The 24,378-nt window shown below is 39.4% G+C and overlaps 1 protein-coding gene across 1 annotated transcript in view; it reads right to left on the bottom strand.

Moving 5' to 3' along the window:
* Positions 1 to 20,030, bottom strand: part of LOC135700958 (uncharacterized) — a 48,785-nt gene extending 28,755 nt beyond the window's left edge. The window contains exon 1 of the mRNA XM_065221625.1: positions 19,981 to 20,030. Coding sequence (XP_065077697.1) covers positions 19,981 to 20,011 — 31 coding nt within the window. The 5' untranslated portion in view covers positions 20,012 to 20,030. The remainder of the gene's footprint in view (positions 1 to 19,980) is intronic.
* Between the last annotated feature and the right edge of the window lie 4,348 nt (positions 20,031 to 24,378).

The following is a 24,378-nucleotide window of genomic DNA, read 5'->3' as shown; positions in this document are numbered from 1 at the left end:
TCCGATATACCGGCTCTCCCTGATGTATCTGTTCGCAGACGACATATCCATCGTCTACAAGGGAAGTGTCATCGGAGCTGTGACTGCCAAACTTCAGAGAGGCCTGGACTTCCTGTCTGAATATTTCAACAGCTGGAAGAGATCCGTATCAACGCGGCAAAGACCCAGGTGATCATCTTTCCACACTCTTAATCTCCCGGACTTGTTCCGTCGGTGAATAATAAGATCTGCCTGAAGTGGTGGAATGGTCAAAGAAGTTAGTCTACCTCGGCTTAATACTAGACAGCAAGCTGATTTTCAGCAAAACCAAAACCAAGTGTAACATCTTGAGAAGATCACTGTATCCACTCATCAACTGGAGGTCTACTCTATCCCTGAAAAATAAGCTTGCTGTCTAAAAATAAGACATCCTTCCCGTAATAGAATACAGGATGCCAATCTGGGAGAGTTGCGCCTTAAACTTCAAATGATCCAGAACAAGATCCTTAGGATGGTCCTAAATAGTCCCCCACGGACTGGAAATTCTGAGATCCACCTCCTCGCTGGAATTCAGACATTAGAAGAACGGAGAGTATTTATCCTGGAAAGATTCAGAGACACCTGTCGGAGATCAAATCATCAGTGATCTAGCACGTTAGGTTAAATTATACTCGTAGTTAGGTAGGTTTTCACTTTTTTTTTTCAATTCAAAAAAAGCACATCCCCAATAGGGGTATTCTGTAAACTAGTTGAAAAACGCAAATATTAAGTTAGAATAAAAAAAAATAAACAAAGATGAAGAGCCAGGTAGGCTTATCAGAAACAAAACATTGCGTGACGTGACAACGAGACCTAAAAATTGCAATGTTTTGGCTTTAGCTATGTTTTAATAAAAAACTGTCCAATAAATAAAATTGCTTTCATATTACTCAAATAATTTCAAACATGTTTTTCAAGCTTTGTCCGAAGAAAACTTCATTTGAAAGCAACAGCAACAAAGAAATAAGAAATATAGTTTAAAATTTGCGGTGAATAACTTCATGGAATGGGTCTGGTCTTAGATAATAATTTCTGGCTATGGTGCAATCAAGATTTTTGACAGGCGAATTTCTGAAATCATGATTTCCGAAAGGATATAAACAAAGCAATAAAGATTTGAGAAAAGTAATCGGAAACAACTTAGGGCTCAAATAGCGTGTCAGTTAAGGTTAAGGAAGCCTTAGCGTGAAATTAAAAAATCACAAATGTCAGCTTCGACAATACATACAACAATGAAATTACTCGCTGTTTGTTATAGTAACCAAGGAGTATCGATTTCATTATTGTATGTTTTGTGGGAGCTGTTATTTGTGCTTTTGAAGTTCCACGCTAAGGCTTCCTTAGAGTATCACCTTAAGGAATTATATTAACAAGCCAAAAGTGGCGGCTTTCGTTCTCGGTTTACTCTTGAAAATCGTTCGGGTTGGTAATTTTTTCGACATCCCTAAGAGTATCACTGTGTTTGCCACAAAATATACAAATTCATGCATTGGTTTGCATACAGAGCTCACAATTAATAACTGTGGAAGCGATTCAAAGAACATCAAGTTGACAGCAAGCATAATATCAACAATCAATACGAAACTAACGATTTTAAATTGGCTCACTACTTGACTAGCCTATTGGTCCCAAGCAAATCGACTAACGTACCCCATTCTAGTATAAATTCCAGTTCTACACTATGTTTGTTTTGATTCGCTATGAAAGTTTGACAGATAAAATGAGGGGTTAGTGGATTTTCCTATGTTTCGAGGGGTGAATCGATTAGCTTGGGACCGATGATAGTACCAGAGCTGAGCCAAAAAGTTGGGTTCGTTTCGTCGGGATCTTCTGGTTTTAGAGTTACCTCTATGATAATGTCGTGTAAGAGCATCAAAGCCAGGGCCTCCCTTAGCTCAGTCGGTAAAGGTGCAGCTGCAAAACAAGACCTTGCTGGAGGTAGCTGAATTAGACTTCCCTGTGGATAGATTACTTGCCCCACAATTATACTAATGCAAACATGGTACAGGCACTGAAAGCTCTTAATTAATAACTGTGGAAGTGCATCTAGAAAACTAAGTTGAGATCAGTCAATAAGCTAATATGCGATAAGTAATAAGCTTGAAATGCTAACAAGAAGAAGCATCAAAGATTGGAAGAATGAAAATAAGCGTAAACAGCAGTAATAATACATGCTGGCATTTCATCAACTAGCCTGAATATTTTATTATTTGCGTAGGTATATTTAAATGAATTGAAAAGCTCAGAATAAATGCAACACACATTTTGATTTTCTCTTAGTTACATCATGTTTGCTAAAGGTATGAGGTTTTTCAATTTTAGAATACCTGATTATAGAGTTCATTGTAGATATCACAAAAATAGAAAATAAGTATGAAACCCATTTTTTTTTCCTTGATTTGTTTTCCGTCGATCCTGTTTTCAGTGCTGAGCACCAATGCTACCGCGCCAGGGAGGCAGCTGCCACCCACACCTGGACCCTATCTATCGATCCATCAAACTCATGAACCGGAGACCAACGGCTTTATTCCCCCCTTCCGAAGGAAGGTGTGATCAGAGATGTTTTGCCTCAGAACATCCCGGCGGTGCTGACTGGGATTGAACGCAGGCATGCTGGGGTGAGAGGTAATCACGCTTACCACTACACCACCGGCGCCGCTATGAAACTAATCCAAACGGCATAGCTCAACCGAAACATTCCACTCTGAGTTTCTTTTTTCTCTGTCTGCATCCGGGTCTTATACACAATGCCATAGAAAGAAAAGGTAGACTTCTGAAAGATAATTCACTCGCATTATCGCCCGTATGTCGCTGCGGTTCGAATTCTATACCTCCTATGGCTGTGAGGAAATTAGAAACCCCGTGGGCAAGACATATGAGATCTATTAACATTGAAATGAGAACTCCTTCAAAAAATATTTATCGCTCGTTTCGAATGCCGTAAAATAGTGAAGAATACAACAGAAGAAACGGACGACGACAGGCGTCCGCTATAATTGGTTTCAATCTATCAAGCAATCACCTATCGGTCCTTATCTCTGGTAGCACATAGATATCAACAGATTTAATTATCATATGTAATATCGATTAAAAAGTTTGGGAATTTTCACAAAGCGACTAAACTTCCATAATAGTGCTCTCGTAACCAGTTCTATGTTTTTTTTTCATCTCAACGAATAAAGATGTTTTGAACCGTTCATTGACATTATCATAATCGTAGCCTTATGAGATCAAGAAAACGTTTCTATAAAACGCCACTATATTTGAAGAATTTGTCGTTCAAGCAAAGTAACTCATTACAATTCATGAGTGTAAAATCTCAATTTATCCTGCTGCGACGTTGACACTGATGTCCCGTAAACTATCATAAAATGAGTTTCTTCAAAGCATTCTACGCCGACCGATTGATGAAACTGTCCAAGAACTCACAATAATCTGGGTTTTATCGAACACACTCTCGATACTACTCCAACCGGTTGGAAAGCTTTCATTCAAACTATGAAACTCTTAAGACCGAAACTATACCGTCATTTGACAGAACGTGTGCCCTATGATGATGGCGGTGTGTGTATTCAATTATCATTTAGATAAACTCAACACGGCAGCATGCGTGCGCAATAAAAAATGACTTAGCATAAATTAGCTATACTTTTCGAGGAAATCCGCGCATACTGATAAATCTCGGCTCCAAGCTTTATGGGCCACACTGATCGATGCGGATCTATCTATTGTTGTGCTCCGCGTATCGAAAGATGGTAGCTACATTTTTCTTCTCTTCCAAACCCAGCCATTAGCATTTAACATCCTCCTGAGTGAAGTCTTTGTGACATATACATGATGTTTGACCAAATGGTACAAGCCAACGGTGTGAGGCCTATATTAATCAACATTAACTGTACGATAGCAGTTAACAACCTATTATTTATTTATCGGTGTCATGTGCTTGATGTGAATCTTCTAGTTACTACATTAATATACACACTTATTATCGTTTGTCGAATTCAGGCAATTGTTGTCATGATTTGCATAGCTGAGCTCCTGGCAAAAGAATCTGATTGAGATCCAAACAAAAGCAACGTTCGGTTACTTCAGAGATTCATCTCAGCGAGCAAACGTCATTTTGCTGGAATTTCAACTGTGTAAATTTCAGCGAAATATATCCGAGATGCGGTAAACAAAACTGTAGGGTACGGATGAATCCAATAATAAAATAAATAAGTCTAAAACTATTGAATTACAAATTCATCATTCGATTAATAAAAGAAAAAGGGAAAGAAGCTGTTCTATATCACTGAGAATATTTTCTCCTCTGATAGATTGCCAGTACGGTTCTATAACACTGGGAAGTTGCTCTCCTCTGATTGGTTGGAAGTACAGATCGTTTAGGTATTTAAGCGATATTCGTTGCTCGAGTCAATCATTCTATTCTCGGACGCCGAACAGAGCGCACCTCGCAGAGCTACCCATAGCAGAGCGCACCCCGCAGAGATAACCCTAGCAGAGCGCACCCCGCAGAGATAACCCTAGCAGAGCGCACCCCGCAGAGCTAACCCTAGCAGAGCGCCACAGACCAGTCGTCAAGTCGGAGTCCATCTATATAGGACGGGCTACCGGTCTCATTCCGTCATTCTATTCTCGGACGCCGAACAGAGCGCACCTCGCAGAGCTACCCATAGCAGAGCGCACCCCGCAGAGATAACCCTAGCAGAGCGCACCCCGCAGAGATAACCCTAGCAGAGCGCACCCCGCAGAGCTAACCCTAGCAGAGCGCCACAGACCAGTCGTCAAGTCGGAGTCCATCTATATAGGACGGGCTACCGGTCTCATTCCGTCATTCTGTTCTCGGACGCCGAACTGAGCGCACCTCGCAGAGCTAACCCTAGCAGAGCGCACCCCGCAGAGCTAATCCTAGCAGAGCGCACCCCGCAGAGCTAATCCTAGCAGAGCTAACCCTAGCAGAGCGCACCCCGCAGAGCTAATCCTAGCAGAGCGCACCCCGCAGAGCTAACCCTAGCAGAGCGCACCCCGCAGAGCTAACCCTAGCAGAGCGCACCCCGCAGAGCTAACCCTAGCAGAGCGCACCCCGCAGAGCTAACCCTAGCAGAGCGCACCCCGCAGAGCTAACCCTAGCAGAGCGCACCCCGCAGAGCTAACCCTAGCAGAGAACCACACACCAGCCGATACCAGTCATGGAATCTGGCAGATCGATGCCAAATCACGACAATGGCGCAGACGGTAGCAAAGTCAAGCCTCCCGACAAAAGGTGAGTTCAAAAGAGCTATATTATAATGTTGAGATCTTATAGGAAAGGAGGATCTTAACTTAAAGTATATTCCAATTGAAATGGTGGAATATATGCATGATATTCTTATGGAAAAGGAAGAATTACATGCTTAATAAAGGACTCCGATAGAAATGGCGGAGAACCTTAAAAGAATAATTGACGAAACTATGATTGAAAAGACGTAGTGACGTAAACAGATAGCTTTATGATGGAACTAATGCTTATTATTAATAATCATACTTACAGACAGACTAAAGGAAAGGCCACGAAGAAACTGATGGACGAGTTATTTAAGGTGGATCCGGTGAAGCCTCCGAAGAAACAGAACGAGCCATCTAAAGTGGAATTGGAGAAAGGAAAAGTTGCGAAAAAACTGAAGAACGAATTGTCGAAGATGAAAGCTGAATTGGAAAAGACACGATTGGAAAAAGAGGAGTTAAGTCGTACACTGGCTGCAATGAGCCCGAGAATGAGTGATGATTTTGGCCAAGCAAGATCGAGTACGATGCGTGAGGAGCAGATCACTGGAAATGAGACACTACTAATGACGATGAACAAAATGTCTCTGGGTGGTCTGAACATTCCGGAGTGTATGCCTGCTGCGGGTGATACCGAGCTAAGCAAGAGAGCTTACGATCACTGGAAAAACGTCTTAAACGCTTCAATGAATCTTGTGCAAGCTGTAGATGAATCGAATAAGATTGATTTGTTCCGTATTAAGGCGGGTCCATTGCTCCTCGAATTGCTTGATGGCATCACCACGCAGCCAGGAATGCCAGACGAAAATATGCTTCCATATTCAAACGTTATTGCTCGATTGGACGCGTATTTCGGTTCACGAGCATATATCCTTTCTCAACGGAGTAAGCTGGCGAACACGGTTCAGAGGAACGATGAACTTAACATCCAATTCGTGAAGAGAGTGGCAGCAGCATCAAAACTATGTAACTATAAATCGGACGAAGAATTCGAAGCCATCTCCCGAACTGTTACCAGAGGATCAACGGACAGCCGTGTGAGAACCCTTGCTTACCGGGTGCTCACTGACGGAGGAACCCTCAACGAGTTGATTGACCTTGTACGGATTCGAGAAGTAGAGCTTGAAAATGAAGAAGACTATCAAAGGCTTCATCAGAAAAGGTCGGCCACAGTAGCAGCAATTACACATCGACCGACCGACTATGAACAGCGACGTCACTATGAACCGTCCAAGGGAAGCGGGAGCCGTGGTAGAGGAAATTTTTTTCGAGGATCAGCAAGAAATCAAAAGCCAGTGCAATCATGCTGGAGGTGTTTGAGCAGCTACCACACCCCAGCAGATTGTTTTCATAGTGATAAGGTATGTCGCAACTGCAACCGCCGAGGACATATCGCAAGAGCATGCTCGATGCAAGTGAAGCAGGAACATCATAAACGCCGATGGACAGGAGAGGAAACTGAGCCTCCGAGCAAGATTGCTGTTATTGAGAAAAAGGAAGATGAAAACGAGCAATCAAAGGTAACAGAACATGATAATTAGTGATAACTTGCATTTTACTATTCATTTAAATGTAACTTTCTATAATAATAAATAATAAATAATAAAAAAAAAAAATAATAATAAGAATATTAAAATGAGAATTTATATACGTATACATGGCAAATGATTTACGGGAATAAATTATATGTTACAGGAAATCCCAACTCAATCAACAGATATGGAAAAGGCAAATATTAACAGAGTAGGATCTTGGGTACCAGAAGAAAAAGCAGCATATGTTGTGGCATATGTCGCAGGAATTAAAATTCAGTTTTTCATAGATTCTGGTGCACAAGTCAATACAATCACTCTGGAATCATTTGACGCTATCCTCCGAGATGAAACAGCTAAGCGTAATTTGCATGAGCTATGCTTTGAATCAGATAAAGTTCTTAAGGCATATGCATCAGAAGGAATTATTGACGTAGTAGCCACTTTTTCGGCGGAGCTCTTCGTTTCGAATGAAAGACCCGTTACTGTAGAAAAATTCTATGTAGTACGTGAAACAAGAGCCCTTCTAAGCTTCAATACTGCTATCAGATATAGTTTGTTATCAGTAGGACTAGATGTACCAGTGGAAGGATTTTCGGATACAGCCTGGCGATGTGAATTTGTTACCGTACACAGCATTCAAGAAACACAATTACAAGAGTTTCCAAAGTTCAACATACCACCAGTAACATTGAGCTATGATGTTTCGATGCCACCTTCAAGAAACGTTTATACGCACATTCCAGCTGCATTTAAGGAGTTGACAAAGCAAAAGCTATTTGAGTTACGTGAATCTGGAATAATCGAAAAAGTGACGATGGATATGGACAAAAGTTTTTGTTCTTCCTTATTAGTGATTCCTAAAGGAAAATCGGACATTCGACTTGTCGTCGATCTACGAGGACCCAATAAATGTATTCACAGAACTCCATTCAAGATGCCAACATTCGAATCCATATTACTGGAGCTACATGGAGCAAAGTATTTTTCCACGATCGACTTAACTAGCGCTTTTTTTCATATTGAACTAGATGAAAAATCAAGGCATCTGACGAATTTTTTCGCTGGTGAGGCGCTCTACAGATGCTGTCGGTTGCCTTTCGGATTAACAAATGCACCTGATATATTCCAAGAGGTTATGCAAACCGTAATACTTACAGAATGTGAAGGCACTGTAAATTACCTAGATGACATCTTGGTTTTTGGACGAACACAGGAAGAACACGATCAAAATCTACAAAAAGTCCTCAAGAAACTGGAAGAACATAACGTCAAAATAAACCAAGAAAAATGCACTTTTGGACAGCGGGAAGTAAAATTCTTGGGCTTCAAGCTGTCAGCAAATGGATGGCAAGTCGAAGATGAGAAAATCGGAGCAATAAAAAATGCGCGACCACCAGAATCACAAGCAGAGGCAAAAAGTTTTCTAGGTTTAATAACATTTATTGAACGATTCATTCCTCAACGAGCAGACAAAACCCGTTATTTGCGAGAGTTGGCAAATGCAACTAATTTTTACTGGAATCAGGATTTGGAGGACGAGTTTAACCACTTAAAAGATACGGCGTGGAATCTCATAAAAACTTTGGGATACTTCTGCCGTGATGATGAAACGGAGTTATTCGTGGATGCTTCACCACAGGGACTAGGAGCAATGTTGGTTCAGTATGACGCTTGTTCCAAACCTCGAATAATTGCATGTGCATCTAAGGCTTTGACACTTTCTGAAAAGAAATACCCCCATACTCAAAAGGAAGCGCTGGCAATGGTATGGGCCGTTGAACGTTTTTCAGTGTACCTTTTGAGCATAACCTTTACAATACGCACGGATGCGGAATCAAACGAATTCATTTTTGGTGGACAACACAGGATAGGCAAGAGAGCAGTATCACGAGCTGAAGCATGGGCACTACGACTGCAACCATATAATTTCAAGGTATATGAGAAACTATTGCCGATTGATTTACATTAATTGTTTTTTTTTTGGTGCACAGGTAACTCGAGTATCAGGAGAGATGAACGTTGCTGATGCATTATCCCGATTAGTTACGGAATCGCAATCACTTCAACCATTCGATGAGTCTGCTGAAAAACATCTTTTGTACTTTTTGGATACCGGCTCGATTGAATTCACGTGGGAAGATATCGAGATTGAAGCGGAAAAAGATGATGAGCTATTACAAGTGTGTGAAGCAATTAAAACTGGTCACTGGGGTAAAGATTTGAGACGATACGAATCTGAAGCGAAACATCTAAGAGCACTAGGAGCTTTAGTTTTTACGAAAGATCGAGTGATATTACCTTACGCGCTGCGGAACAGAGCACTCAGCTCAGCTCATAAAGGACATATGGGTGCAGCTTCCATGAAAAAGATTTTGAGGACTTATTTCTGGTGGCCCGGAATGGCAAAGCAAGTAGAAATATTCGTCAAAGGCTGTGAAACTTGCTTTCGGCTCTCGAAGAAAAATCCTCCTATTCCTCTAACCAGCCGTGAATTACCGGAAGGACCTTGGGAAATTCTTCAGATTGATTTCTTTTCGTTCAAAGGCTGTGGATCGGGAGAATTTCTGGTTATTGTTGATACCTACTCACGATACCTACATGTAATTGAAATGCGAAACACAGATGCTGGCAGTACCAACGAGGCGCTGAACAGAATCTTCGAGGTATGGGGATACCCCCTTGCAATTCATAGTGATAACGGTCCACCGTTTCAAGGAGACAAATTCATCAAAACATGGGAGGACAGAGGTGTCAAAATTCGTAAATCAATTCCTCTAAGCGCCCAATCCAATGGAGCTGTGGAACGCCAAAATAAAGGGTTGAAAGACGCTTTAACAGCTGCGAGACTTGACAACATTAATTGGAAATTGGCTTTGGAAAAGTATTTGCATATGCATAATAAAGTTCGTCCCCTCTCACGACTTGGTATCACGCCATTTGAACTACTTGTCGGCTGGAGATTTAGAGGAACTTTCCCGTTTCTTTGGGAAACACTAGCTTCGAATCAAGTCGATCGTACAGACATACGTGAAAAAGATGCTGCATCTAAGCTTGAAAGCAAAAGATATACTGATTCTGTCAGAGGAGCAAAGGACTCTGAAGTTACTGTTGGAGATAAGGTGGTTTTGACTCAAAATACAAGGCAAAAAGGTGACCCTACGTTTTCAGAAGATCGCTTTACGGTTTTGGCCAGAGACGGTGCAAAAGTGATTGTCCAAAGTGACAGAGGGGTACAATATTCCAGAAACGTCCAGGATGTGAAGAAAGTTCCTATACTGCTTCAAGGTGATCGGGATCAAGATAATACGGACTCAATGATTGCAAGTGAGTATTCGCCAGCAGCTCAACTCCCGGAGCTGATCACAGAAGAATTACGTAGGGGTAGTGATGTCGTGGATAGACCCAAACGAACGGCGAAGAAACCTTCTCGTTTCAATGACATGGTTTTATATTGCATATTTGATTAAAGAGTACAGAAGTATGGCATTGTAGGGTACGGATGAATCCAATAATAAAATAAATAAGTCTAAAACTATTGAATTACAAATTCATCATTCGATTAATAAAAGAAAAAGGGAAAGAAGCTGTTCTATATCACTGAGAATATTTTCTCCTCTGATAGATTGCCAGTACGGTTCTATAACACTGGGAAGTTGCTCTCCTCTGATTGGTTGGAAGTACAGATCGTTTAGGTATTTAAGCGATATTCGTTGCTCGAGTCAATCATTCTGTTCTCGGACGCCGAACTGAGCGCACCTCGCAGAGCTAACCCTAGCAGAGCGCACCCCGCAGAGCTAATCCTAGCAGAGCTAACCCTAGCAGAGCGCACCCCGCAGAGCTAATCCTAGCAGAGCGCACCCCGCAGAGCTAACCCTAGCAGAGCGCACCCCGCAGAGCTAACCCTAGCAGAGCGCACCCCGCAGAGCTAACCCTAGCAGAGCGCACCCCGCAGAGCTAACCCTAGCAGAGCGCACCCCGCAGAGCTAACCCTAGCAGAGAACCACACACCAGCCGATACCAGTCATGGAATCTGGCAGATCGATGCCAAATCACGACAAAAACTAAATGCGAACATTTGTTTAGGCAGCCAGTCTCTTCAATCTCCACGAGATTCACAAAAATATTAGTCAACAAACCTCTCACCCGACCAAGCAACCAATCAATTGATCGACAAACAGACTGACCCAGTCAACCAACATACACAGCAAAAAAATATTAATTTACATTTGACACATTAATGTATTCTTTGCCCATAGTTGTAACATGCAGCAAAAAAACTTTTTCATGAAAGTATTTAATAATAACTTCATTTGCATTGAATTTTAAATGCATGTATAATTTTACATGGATGTCAAAAGTTCAATTTTGATTTTGAAATTCCAAATTGATTTAAATTTCAACGAACAACTATATAAATGTTTATGAACGTATTGATTTCAGCTTAAATTTATTGAATTTAAATAGTTAAACGTGTAATTTTATATTTATAAGTTAAAATTTACAATATATGTTTAGGTGTACCAATCAATTGAACACACATCGGATCACAGTCAATCCACAATGTTCATACATTTCTTTGTGTTTAATTATTTATAAAAATCCAAATGAAATTTAAAGACTCAAGGAAAATTCAATTTGAAATATTAAACAAAAATTTTCAAATGGGGCTCAGAAAAGGCACAGCTACAAAACTTGCTAATAGGGTGGGTTAAGCTTGTATGGTAGATCTCAATTCCCGATCTGTATTGAAGAATAACTGTGCCAAATTTAAACGAATTTAGATACGATCTGGATTTACTGGAGAACTTTAAAGCTTGTATAGGAAAATGCATGGGAAACAGATTGAAAATATTAGTTTGCTTGTTAATAATTTACGCATTGCTGTTTTTTCCCAAGCCTAAAATTTTAATTGAACGAACTATGCAGAACAGCATTGTAAAAGACCGCAAATCAATTCGATTTTTGAGGCCAAGTGCTCCGCGGGTACGTACAGACGTTCATATACGCTTGTAGCGCAGTACTTCACATAAAGCAAAAGGTTAAGGTCCACTGAGGGTAGTGGGACTGATTTCCACTATAATGTAAAAAGTTGTGTGCAAATAAAACAGCTTTAGTGATATTTTACAAATTTGATTAAATATAATCTTCTATTTTACGAATGTATATTAGGGTACTTCATTTTGAAAAAAAAATAGTTGGATTTCTAAAGGCCTCTCTCCACAAAAAAAAACACAAAATAAAAGTAACTGCAAAATTGGTAAGTCTGATGAAGGTTTAAAGGTCACGCAAACCACCAAGATGAAGACCAAGAAGAAAAATTCAAAACAGAAACTCAAGCTTATCATACCATATCATACAGCTGAGCGTAACATGAATGATTTCGAGTGCAGTAGTGTGGATGATTCCTTCTGCTGAGTGAGCTTAGTGAAAATGTCATAGAAAGAATCCCTTTTTATTTTCTAGCTTTAAACATAAATGTACACATTTAGAATTACCCAAAAATAAAGTTCTTTTCACTCATCTCCCATGTTCCGTTGAATAAGCTAATTTTCAATAAACCGCTTATAGTAGCTTACATTTGACTTCGGCAAAAATAATTACTTACTCGTGAGTATTTTCTACCCAAAATTGATTCAAATTTGAGAATTTCTCATATACTCACTAGTAGCTTATTGAACGATATTCATGAGACAATCGAATGTTTTGTTCCGTTTTTGACAACAACAAAAAGTGAGAGTGGGATGCAAAACTCAAAATTACCCTCGGAAGAGAAAAAATGTTTGGTTGTCGCTCAGTTTATCCATCGTTCCTTCTATTGCTGTCAGTTCCGAGTTTACATGCAGAGTCAGTTTTTTTCCTTGATTTGTTTTCCGTGCTGAGCACCAATGCTACCGACGACAGGGAGGCAGCTCCCACACCTGGACCCTACCTATCGACCCATCAACTCATGAACCGGGGACCAACGGCTTTACTTCCGTTCCACAGGAAGGCGTGATCAGAGATGTTATGCCTCAGAACAGCCCGGTGGCGCCGACTGGGATTGAACCCAAGCCTGCTGGGATGAGAGGTAACCACGCTTACCACTACACCAACGGCGCCGCTTGTAATTCTATGTGTAAACATGTGCAAGTGTTGCTTGTTGTGAATGTGAAATTATCAGTGCAGCTAGTTTTACATATTTTTTTTCACAACACTATGTTTCCTATACCGTCTGTAATTTTGAGGTGTTTTGTATATTTTTAAGGTTTATTTGTGAGCCAACATTAGAGCCATTTCCCCTGTATAATAACCGTTAGTTTAATGAATATGTTTATTCTATTTGAAAGATGCCGTATGGAAAAAAAATGGCTAATTTTGTGTTACAATTGCGCCTGAGTTAAATATTTTTTGTTTGTCAATTCAATTGCCGTGGCACAACTGTGTCAAAAGAAGATTTCGATTCCGAGGAAAAAGGAAAAGGAGTTCCGATATCCATGCAGAAGTAAAACATTAACCCCGAAAAAGGATGTCATTATTGGAACCGATGCAGATGAAATTCAGGTCTATCTTCTTCTACCTACTCCTACTAGTAAAAATCATCAATTTTGATATACAATACACAGAGAAGCTCTTAAATGGTTTTGTAATTGATTTATTAGGTTACCAAATATAGCAGGTCCAGGCAAAATTACTAAAAAAAAAAATCACTCCGATTTGTATGAAACTTTACATAAAAATTTGGCATGGGAAATAATTCACATTTTAGCAAAAGTTGGAACATTTTGTATTACGTAAAATTTTCAAAATGCCGTCCTTGATTTTTTTTTCAAAGATATGTAGTTTGAGACAAAGTTTTTGGAGAAAAATAATGCCTTTCTGGGAAAAATATCCTTACCCGATTTTAGAAAATCTTCTTTTTCATCTTTGTCTTCTTTCTGTATTAAAGAGACTTTCATCCATTGCACTGTGAACAAAAAATTACAAAACCGCGACTAAATTGAATGTCTCGGCTGCCAAACGGTTTCAGTCAACATGTTATAGGGGAAACGCTCCTATAGTTGCGGTACGTTAGAAGCGTTAGGTTCCTATAGTTGTGTATGGAGTCTCCATACACAACTATAGGAACCTAACGCTTCTAACGTACCGCAACTATAGGAGCGTTTACCCTACATATTCTCAAAGGAAAAACTCTGCTGAATCGATTGGTGGTGGTCTCATTAGCCGCTTTGATATCTTGATTCTGAGCAACATAGAAAAAATCACAAGGTTCTAGGACTTTTTTTATAATGTGGCCACTTTATCGGTCGTTCCGGATCCTCCTTTAGGCCAGTAGAGTATCCCTGATGGCGTATATCGTGTCTTTACACCATATATACTTAGTACTATCAATTTCCAGTAATATACGTTAAGTAAAGTGTAAAATTATGTCGATAGATAGTGGCATTTCCTACCTTACCGGAAACTCGGGTTGATCCCTGCCCTCTATCTCGGTACGCAAAAGTCTCCGGCCAATGATTCAGCAGAGTTTTTCTTTGAGAATATGTATAACATGTTGACTGAAACCGTTTGGCAGCCAAGATATTCCATTTACTCGTGGTTTTGTCAATTTTTGCCCACTGGCTCATCACGAAATTTTGATTTTTTTTTTGTTTAATAAAAAAGGTTATGAAAAATGCATTAAGAATGTTAAAAAAACATGGACACTTGCAAACTGACTGAATCGTAGAACAAAAACTTTTGGTAATTTTTTTGTTATTACGCTTTTCTGTGTATTTTTTTCTAAGTAGCAATCACAATATTATTTTATTTTATTTTTTTCTTTATTAAAGAGACTTTCAGTCTTAGGCTGGTTCGTCTCTAATAGATTTAAAAAATCGTTTAAGCGTTGCCCATAATTGTAAACATTCCAATAGTTTTCATTGTTCATAAGCTTTATTTAAAAAAAAAGTTAGCACGCATTTTTGTGTATTTTTCACAAAAAATTGAGGCACATTGTTTCATAAGAAAAAACTACATAAAAACCGTTTGAACAAAAAGATCAAAAATATGATAAAAATTTCATACATTAAGATTTTTGTCAAATTGTAAGTGTCCATAATTTTAAGCATTCCATAGTTTCATAGTAAACATAGGTTTCAATTTTTTATGAGCTTAATAAAAAAATATATATAAACTGAGCAAGGACGTTTTGAAATACTTAAGTTTATAACTTTTTAAAGCAATTTTTTATTTCAAATTACTAAAAACATTTTTTTGTATAATTTTAATATTAATTTTAATAACATTATTTTTATCAACAACTTTGTACCATTTCGATCTGAAATGCCGCTTCCTTGCTACAGTTTTTTTTTATTTCAAAGTTGCCAATTTGAAAATTTGACAAGATCCAAAATGATCGACTTTTAGCAAAATTGGAATCATTGTCTATAACAAACAATTATGCAATGTTTCATGCAAATTGAAAAAAGCTGAGTTTGTCCGATACATTCTTTGGTGTGGAACTTCTCAGTTATAATCCAAACGGCCAATCGGCTTTTGGGGCCATCCATAAACCGCGTGAACAGAAATAGCATGATTTTCACTCCCCCTCCGTGGACAAGCATGAACATAGGCTAGACCCCTACCCCCTCCTCTGATGTCTTGGACTTGTCGTGGACTATCTTTTTTGTTGTCAAGTTTTCCCAAAAATATTCGTCTCGTCCCTATCGTTTCCAACTTTATATTCTTATGTTTCGTACTTTGAAAAGGATAACTTCTGAGACAAGATGTGACAATAAATTAGATAAGTATACGAAGAGTTCAATTATAGTTCTGATAATTTTGATCTCATTGGAAAACTCAAGAAGGTGACAAGTTTAAATAGGTAATACCAGAAGATTTCTATACCTTATTCTTTATAACTAAATCAAAGACTTTATTGAAAAGAGCATATGACCAGTTTTCTAGATCATTTTACAGAATGGTTAGGAAAATTTATAAAGGCTCAACATCCAACTTCATAGTCAGATGATGGTTAGTTCACCATGTTATATCTTCATTTTATTTCAGCAACCTTATCTTCCAGCAGACGCTCTGGACAGCAATTTCAACATCTAAAAAAAATCTACATTTGCCAGTAACACTGACTGGGTGTATCCTATGGCTAACCTTCCCAACTAACATATTTCCTAAGTTCCCGAAACATTTATGAGGGGTCGTAGCGTTCTCTAGCAGCAGAAAACGAAGGTGGCACGGCAACAGACCGCGAAGTGCAGAAGACGACACGCTACCGGCCCCTGATCTTCAAGAAATTGAGGAGGAGATCGGTCGGCTGAAGAACAACAAAGCAATTGGTGTAGATCAACTACCAAGTGAGCTATTAAAATACGGAGTTACCACGGACCAAATTTTTGCGATTCGGCAGGTTCTGCAGAAATGCCGCGAATACAACGTGCCCACACATCATTTGTTCATCGATTTCAAATCCGCATACGACACAATCGATCGAGATCAGCTATGGCAGATTATGCACGAGTACGGATTTCCGAATAAACTGACGCGATTGGTCAAGGCGACGATGGATCGAGTGATGTGCGTTGTTCGAGTATCGGGGACACTCTCGAGTACCTTTGAATCTCGAAGGGGGTTACGGCAAGGTTATGGATTTTCGTGTCTGCTATTCAACATCGCATTAAAAGGTGTGATCAGAAGAGCTGGGATAGACACGAGTGGCACGATCTTCAGGAAGTCCATCCAGCTTCTTGGCTTTGCCGATGACATTGACATCATGGCACGGAACTTTTAGACGATGGCGGAAACGTACGCTGAAGCTAGGCGGATTGGACTTGCCATCAACGCATCAAAGACAAAATACATGAAAGGAAGAGGTTCTAGGGAAGACAATGTTGGCCTCCCACCCCGAGTTCAAATTGACGGTGACGAAATCGAGGTGGTCGATGAGTTCGTGTATTTGGGCTCACTGGTGACCGCCGAAAATGATACCAGCAGAGAAATTCAAAGACGCATTATGGCAGGGAATCGTGCCTACTTTGGACTCCAGAGGACGCTCCTGTCGAATAAAATTCGCCGCCGCACGAAGTTGGCTGTCTACAAGACGCTGATTAGAACGGTGGTCCTCTACGGCCACGAGATGGATGACGGAACGTGGAGGAGGTGAATGAACCACGAATTGCACCAGCTGCTGGGAGAACCATCCATCGGCCACATTGCCAAAATTGGGCGACTACGGTGGGCTGGGCACGTCGTAAGAACGCCACACGACGACCCAGTGAAAATGGTTCTAGAAAGCGACCCAACAGGAAAAAGAAAAAGAGGCACGCAGCGGGTAAGGTGGATCGACCAAGTAGAAGGCGTCCTGCGGACCCTTCGCAGACTACGAGACTGGCGAAGTGTGGCCATGGATCGAGTAGAGTGGAGACGACTTCTTCGGACAGCAGAGGACAACAAGGCCTTAGCCTGATTGGTAAGGTAAGTATGTAGAGTTCTCTGCATCTCTCTTAAGTAAATTTTGGACTAACATACCTTTCCTATCCCTACCAGTTGTAAGGACGTGGCCAGGACAATCCTCAACTGTTGGAGCGGGATATGTCTTTATCTGGGAGATAGTAATTATTTCTTACTTACTATCTGTCCAGTAATAGATATCCGTCTTGCTCTTAATAGTTTTGAATTCATACCACCTACGATATTGTGCAACTTGTTTGATGCTAATGCTCATGCTAATATCCAACTTCAAAGTCAGTGTACCCGTCAAAATTCATCAGGACCGTTTCGAAAGCTTCGTAACTTTAAAACTCTTATGACATTTTGTGAAAACCCAATTTATCTTGCTTCTAAGGTCACCCCTACCTTCCCTGAAATCCTAGAACGACCTCCGATGTTCTATAAATCAACTCGACAGTGAGTATGCATAAGGGCCTATACGCGATGATCGATTCTCTTCATCGATTTTCTCTTTGCATTGCTACAGCTAAGCGCAACAATTTTGTAGAATTTATTCAATGTAGAGTTGTAACAGGTTGCATTGGCTATCAAAAGCAACAGCAAACGCACCGACAAACGTTAAATCTAGCGAGTTATTAACAAAAGAGAAAATCGATGAAGAGAATCGATCATCGCGTATACGCCCTTATGAATGCTCACTGTCGAACTTATAAAATCATCTAAGCACATCACTATAGTAATACTTAGGAACCAAATCCAACTCACTAGTCGAAATTCATGAAAATCAAAACAGCAGCTCTTTAGTCTTGTAGTTGAAATGCACTGAACTTTTACTTGAAGTTTCTGGTGCTGCGCTTTGGAAGTTTCCAGAAATCACGAAAAAACCCGGTCCTGATAGAAGTATACTTTAAGTTAGTTCGTGATTTAATGTTTTCAGAATCGTCCCTAAACCTGACTAGGCCCGACTTTGAAGTCTTGTATACTTTCAAACAAACCCACTTCATCCGCCATGAAGTCTCCCGAACCTGTTTATAACATCCTCCAGACTCCTTCTAAAAGTTCCTTAGTTTAGTTTAGTTTAGATCCATTTGTCAAAACTTTACTTCACTTCATCCGCCATGAAGTCTCCCGAACCTGTTTATAACATCCTCCAGACTCCTTCTAAAAGTTCCTTAGTTTAGTTTAGTTTAGATCCATTTGTCAAAAGAGAAGCCGAAAGTTACAAAACAAAAACTAAAACTCGAAAGTATTTAGGGGAAGTTACGTATTCTCGGCAACCTAAGCAGCGACCTTTTTCTCTATGGAACGCACACATATGCAGTATTGGTTTGTTTACAATCTTTTGCTGCCAGCTGCTCTAACAATTTCAGTCGAAAGAATTGTCAAAAACTGCTTTGAAACGCTTTTACAAAGCTCCAATCTTCTCTAGTGAGAGCGAGTATTGTCGGCAACCAGTTTTTCTTCGGCAATCGTTCCATTTGAACTGCATGTAAATCTGCTGTTCTATTATCGGCAACTCGAAATCAGCTACAATTTGTAGTGCGTGTGTTTCATTTCAAGAAAACCCTGCTAGATTGCTTTTTCTCAGTGGTAAAAATATAGTCAAATTGAAGCTGAAAGCATAAAGAATCGTTTGCATGCATTCAGCGAAGTGTTTTCGTAAGCAAATCCAGTGAAAATAGTGTTTCAATTTGGGTTGCCGAAAATATTCTGTCATGCCGAAGCCGTCATTTCCCCTAGTTCCCTAACCATCATATCCGGACTTTAATGAGAATTGTTAGTTCCTTAACATGAGAATTTATTAGATTCCAATATTGGACGCTCTTCATATATCACCAATGATGGGGTTTTGCCTCAACACAGATTCTATACACTTCCCCCAAGGGCAGTCGGAATTTTTCCAGGAATAATTCATGCGGTCCTGTGTACTTGATACATCCGTCAATGATTTTGTTATTGTATTTTTATGTGATTTTATATATCTTTTTTTCCTTTGTTTAACGTCGGTCTCTGTTCCGCAATCTAGTGCCAATCACCGACGGACATCGATTGACGGCAATCGAATGTGCAGGAAGGCAACTTCCACACCTGCGAAGGGTATCGCACCCATTCAACACACATGGGCCAGGACCAACGGCTTTACTTCCCTTCCGAAGGAAGACGTGACCAGAGATTTGTATGCCTCAGAAAAATCCCACCGACCTCGGCTGGGATTGAACCCAGACCCATCGGGGTGTTAGCAGTCACACTTACCACTACACCACCGGCGCCGGCTGATTTTATATTTAGCGCGATATTTTTTGGCAGATTATGATCATTCATCCGCGAGAAACCGAATCACGTTCATTTATTTTTGTTAGCATAGGTATTTCATTTTATTCAATATAATTCGTGGACACGACGTGGACGATGATAAAACCCCCCTCCCCGTGGACAAGCGTGGACTTTTCCGTACTGCCTCACCCCTAAGTTATCCACGTGGTATATGGACAGCCCCTTTGCTTAACACTCAATCAAACTAAATGGAATAATTGTTAATCTCATAAAACCTCAATAAAGCTCAAGTAAAGCTGTAAGGCATTGGGAATGTTACTTGAAATACTGGAAAAGTCTTAGAAGCTTTAAATTTATTTCAATTAAAATTTCTAGGCTGTTACTTGCGTAAAAGCTTGATAAATATGAATTCAATTTCAAACGAAGAGTTAAATGGACGTACGTATGAATATAATTTGACATCACTTACATCGTGCTAAACTAATATATCCTCGGTGCATTGTGTCTTCTTTGCTGACTTTGCTCGTCTGACAACCGGAAAATCTGCCGGGGGTTTTCCCACAAAACGCGTAGCTTTTCACACTTACACTTGGTGATGCTCCAAATCTACAATCTTCACTTTTCACACTTTACAGAGTGAACATTCGTTGCGGATGCAGGGCTTACAGCGACGTTTTCCCGCTTTCTGCAGCAACCGAAAAATGGAAGAAGGAAACCCCACGGAAGCCTGAATCGCACCGCAAATCTTTATACAATAAAGCACTTAAAAATCCATAAATCTAATTTTGATATCTTCTCTATGCTATCTTCCTTTGGTTTCGGGTAGCTTTCAACACTGGCAGCTTTTCTGGTAACAACTGTTCCCGCAGTGCCGTTTGAGGAAGCTCACTTTTATATGTTCTGCTGTCTTTTCCGGTATTACGGCGAGGGATTTTCCGCGTTTTTACAAGCAAACTTATCCGCTTCCGTTGTAGATCAGCCAAGATTCACTTCACCAGATTAGAGTTTCCTCTGTGGGGCTGTTTCGGTGGTTTCTCACTCACTCTTTCCGCCCGGGTCCGATGCTGACTATTTGGAAAGCAAGCTTCGACTGTGAGGTGTATCGATCAAACGTTTTGGTTTTGATTTTTTTTTTTCGTTTGGTAAGATTAGCCTCGACAGAATTTTTGTCTCTTGATGAGGATGCGTGTCTGACAAGACATATTCTGGTTTCGACTGTAAAGTCTTCAGCTTTTCACTCACAGCTGAACACATGATAGAGCTGGATAGACCAAACCACTTATTTATCACCCAGTCGATGGCGACACGGAAATAGTGTAGTTTTATACTGAAAAGGAATCCGTTGAATTAATTCTAAAATTATGTAATATTTCTACGTCGATTAGCCATTAGTGTGCAGTAGAATGCGTGACGATTATGGTCGGCCTCACATTAGATAAATTCGATTTCAACCAAACCAATCCGTAATTTCTAATATTTTTAGTATACTGTTCATATTCTTTGGCTTTATTACGTCCCTACTGGAACTTCTCTCCAGCTCTCAACTTAGTGTTCTTTGAGCATGTTCACAGCTGTTAATTGAGAGCTATGCCTGTACCATTTTTGAATTAGTAAGGTATACCGGGGCAGGTTTAAATGTTTTTTTTTTCAATGTTGAACTTCGGGGATCTCTGGAAAAATATTAATATAAAATAAACCAGATGTTTTTGCATGTAAAAGTTTCAAGGTTGGTGTAGATGATTTCATCTTACCCCACACACCGTATGGAAAATTCATGTAAATTGCTGCCATTTATAGCGCACACGTTATTAACACTAGATTTAACGTGAATTTACTCGACATTTCATGTAAATTATTGTGCTCAAATTCGCATAAATCAGCCATGTTGTATGCAACCTTGTAAACAATATCTTTGTTTATGCGACTTAGGGGTAATGGCTCTAATGTTGGCCTATGGATCTAAGATTGGGCCCATCGCTAAAAGTCTGCTATTTATCAATTTTATCTAGATGAACGCGTTATTAGGACGGTACTAATGTATACTTTTGGTCGCTATTGAAAATTTAGTCGATTGCTGAATTTATGTATGGGCCCAAATAAGGAACATTTAGGCCGACATTACATACATTTCCCCTATATCTCAAAATTAAACAAAAGGAGATTTTACGCGTCAATTTAACGATGGACATTCTCATGGAGTGTATATTAGGGTGGGATCTACGACATCTTCGAAATATTGTCCGTAAAGCTCAGAAATATTTCTTCCGTACAAAATATCGTGAGTTTATATCTGACTCAAGTACCTCGAAAAGCGTTACAGGGAATTCCATTTGAACGCGTATCTCAGCTATACCAACCGTATTGAATCAAATTTAAAACGTGATCCGCATCTTTCTCATCCTATATTAAGAACCAGAAAAAAATCAACCGGATTCCCGAAGAATGACGTATGCAGAACAACTGCAAATACACTAGAGAAGTTTGATGACTTATTTGCTAATTTCTTCAGCAGCGTTCGCAATAATGACTCACCCGCTGTTTCATCATTGGCAAAAAACAATAACGAATAAATAATCATAGGGAAGATGGGGGTAAAATGAGCAGGCAGTATAAAACGGGCAGGTACTTGTTTCGTTGGTAAAACTTCAAATATCACTGTTTTGATCATTCATCCTTTACTGCGGTCTTATTTCATGGCAATCGGAACATTCAGTGATTTTCTAAAATTATTAAATGATGCAAAAATAAACCAAAAATGTGATTTTTTTTTTCCTTGATTTTGTTTTCCGTGCTGAGCACCAACGCTACCGACGCCTGGGAGGTAGCTCCCACACCTGGACCCTGGCTTTACTTCCCTTCCGAAGGATGTTAGTGATGTTATGCCTCAGAACATCCTGGCGCCGCCGACTGGGATTGAACGCAGGCCTGCTGGGGTGAGATTTGAAAGTGTAAATGAAGAATTGTACGAGCTTAAAGTGTAAAAACTGTTATAACCGTTCCCATCTTCAAAAATTTAGTTAAGAATTGGATTCAAAATGTCCAATTTCAAACAATTAAAAATATGCTGAATGAGGTATCATGGACAAGTACAAATATGGGAGATAATACTTGGAAGTGTGACAATATGAAATGATATTTATAATTATGGGGTTTTATATAAGTATCATTCTTACATAACTAAAATACTGAGTAATAAAAAATTCCGTGACAATCAGAATCAATAATTTTTAATCTTTTGTTTTTTAGCCGAGGCCTTTTTGTAATGTTATGCGTGTATGTAGAACATGCTATCCAGCTCCTAAAACATCATTTTAAGTTACTTCACTTCCAAATAATCATCGAAAATACTTTTATCAATCTTACAGTTGAATGCCCATTTTAATCCATCGCTTGTCCGTCTTACCCCCACCCCAAAAGAAAATACAATAAGAATGTTTGGTATTAATTCAAAAATGTATAAGGCCTTTCGCAATGCTGTTGTATGTTATATGAACTGTTTCTATTTGAAGCTAGAACAGAAACGCACCCCTCGCAATGCTGAGTTGCAGTTTAATTATTCGAGCACTATTTTGCACCAGATTTGCAACTGCTCGACTATTCGGTTTTATTTCTGAGCGGGTTTGAAGTAAGACTGGAAATCTGTTTCAAATTTCTTTTGATGTGTTTATTTATGTTTCTCCCCAAGTCACCAAAAGTTCTGATAAAAGGCTATTTCTTGCTTAAGCAGCTTGGTTGAAGGTGGTCTATAGAATTCTAAGCAGCCTTATTTTTAAGTTGTTATAAGAACTTGAAAGTTCCGGTACCATAATTGAAGAGCATTTTTTAAGCAGCTTCTGGTGGAACTTGAACGGAACTTTTAGAAAATAAATTGTACTCTACATCAATTATGTATTTAAGTTCGCACTTTTATGAAAGTTAATTCTAAAGGTAAATGGTATTGATTACCAGCATTAGCATCAAGTAGTAGAGAATTGGAACTGTTTGAAGAATTAAACCCAGTCCTTCTGTGTGAGAGCCCCAGCACGAACCGCTACGTCATCTGAGATATAATATAGTGAGCTGTTGTCCCGCCTACTGTTGGAGTTTTCAGTGCCAGCTGACTGACTTGAATATGAAACACAGTACCTTGATGAATTTTAAATTGGTGTTTGCCCGCTTAATATTCCAACACACTTGTGGCGCAGTGGTTAGCAATCGTAGATTGCATGCCGAATACGCGGGTTCGAATCTAGGAAATTACTTTTTTTTATCAACTGCATAAATATAAGATTATGATTTATTAGGGCCACTGATCATTTCATATTTACGTACATTAAATTTTGTTACTAATAAAGACTTGTGCGGATTGCTTCATGTGGCTTGAAAGTTCTGTCGGAACTTTATTTGAACTTTATGGAACTTGAAAGTTCTGTCGGAATTTTATTTCAACTTTATCGAACTTGAAAGTTCTGTCGGGACTTTATTCGAACTTTATGGAACTTGAAAGTTCTGTCGGAACTTTATTTGAACTTTATGGAACTTGAAGGTTTGGTCGGAACTTTATTTGAACTTTATGGAACTTGGAAGTGATATTAATCTTTAAATGCGGAACTTTTGGTTACTTGGGTCGTACATGTTCAAAGAACTTCATAGTAGTTGAGAAGATTTATTAGAAATTTGGGCATTTTTCAGAAGTTTTGAAAACTTCTGAGAAGTTTGGGGATAGTTCATAGAAGATGTTTTTCCGGTTATGTAGTGTTGCAGTTTCATTTTTGACAAATTCAATAAAAATTTGGGAAATTTACAGAAATGTTGTAACTTCTGAGAATATTGAGAATATTTTATAGAAGATCGGAGATCTTCATTTAAATAACGAAGAGCTTCATAA

The sequence above is a fragment of the Ochlerotatus camptorhynchus genome, unplaced genomic scaffold (genome assembly GCF_037179485.1).
Source record: "Ochlerotatus camptorhynchus isolate MF236.1 unplaced genomic scaffold, CSIRO-AGI_Acam_v1.1 ptg000146l, whole genome shotgun sequence".
NCBI lineage: Eukaryota > Metazoa > Arthropoda > Insecta > Diptera > Culicidae > Ochlerotatus > Ochlerotatus camptorhynchus.
The sequence above is the reverse complement of the archived record's forward strand: the minus strand, read 5'-3'. Positions and strand labels throughout refer to the sequence as shown.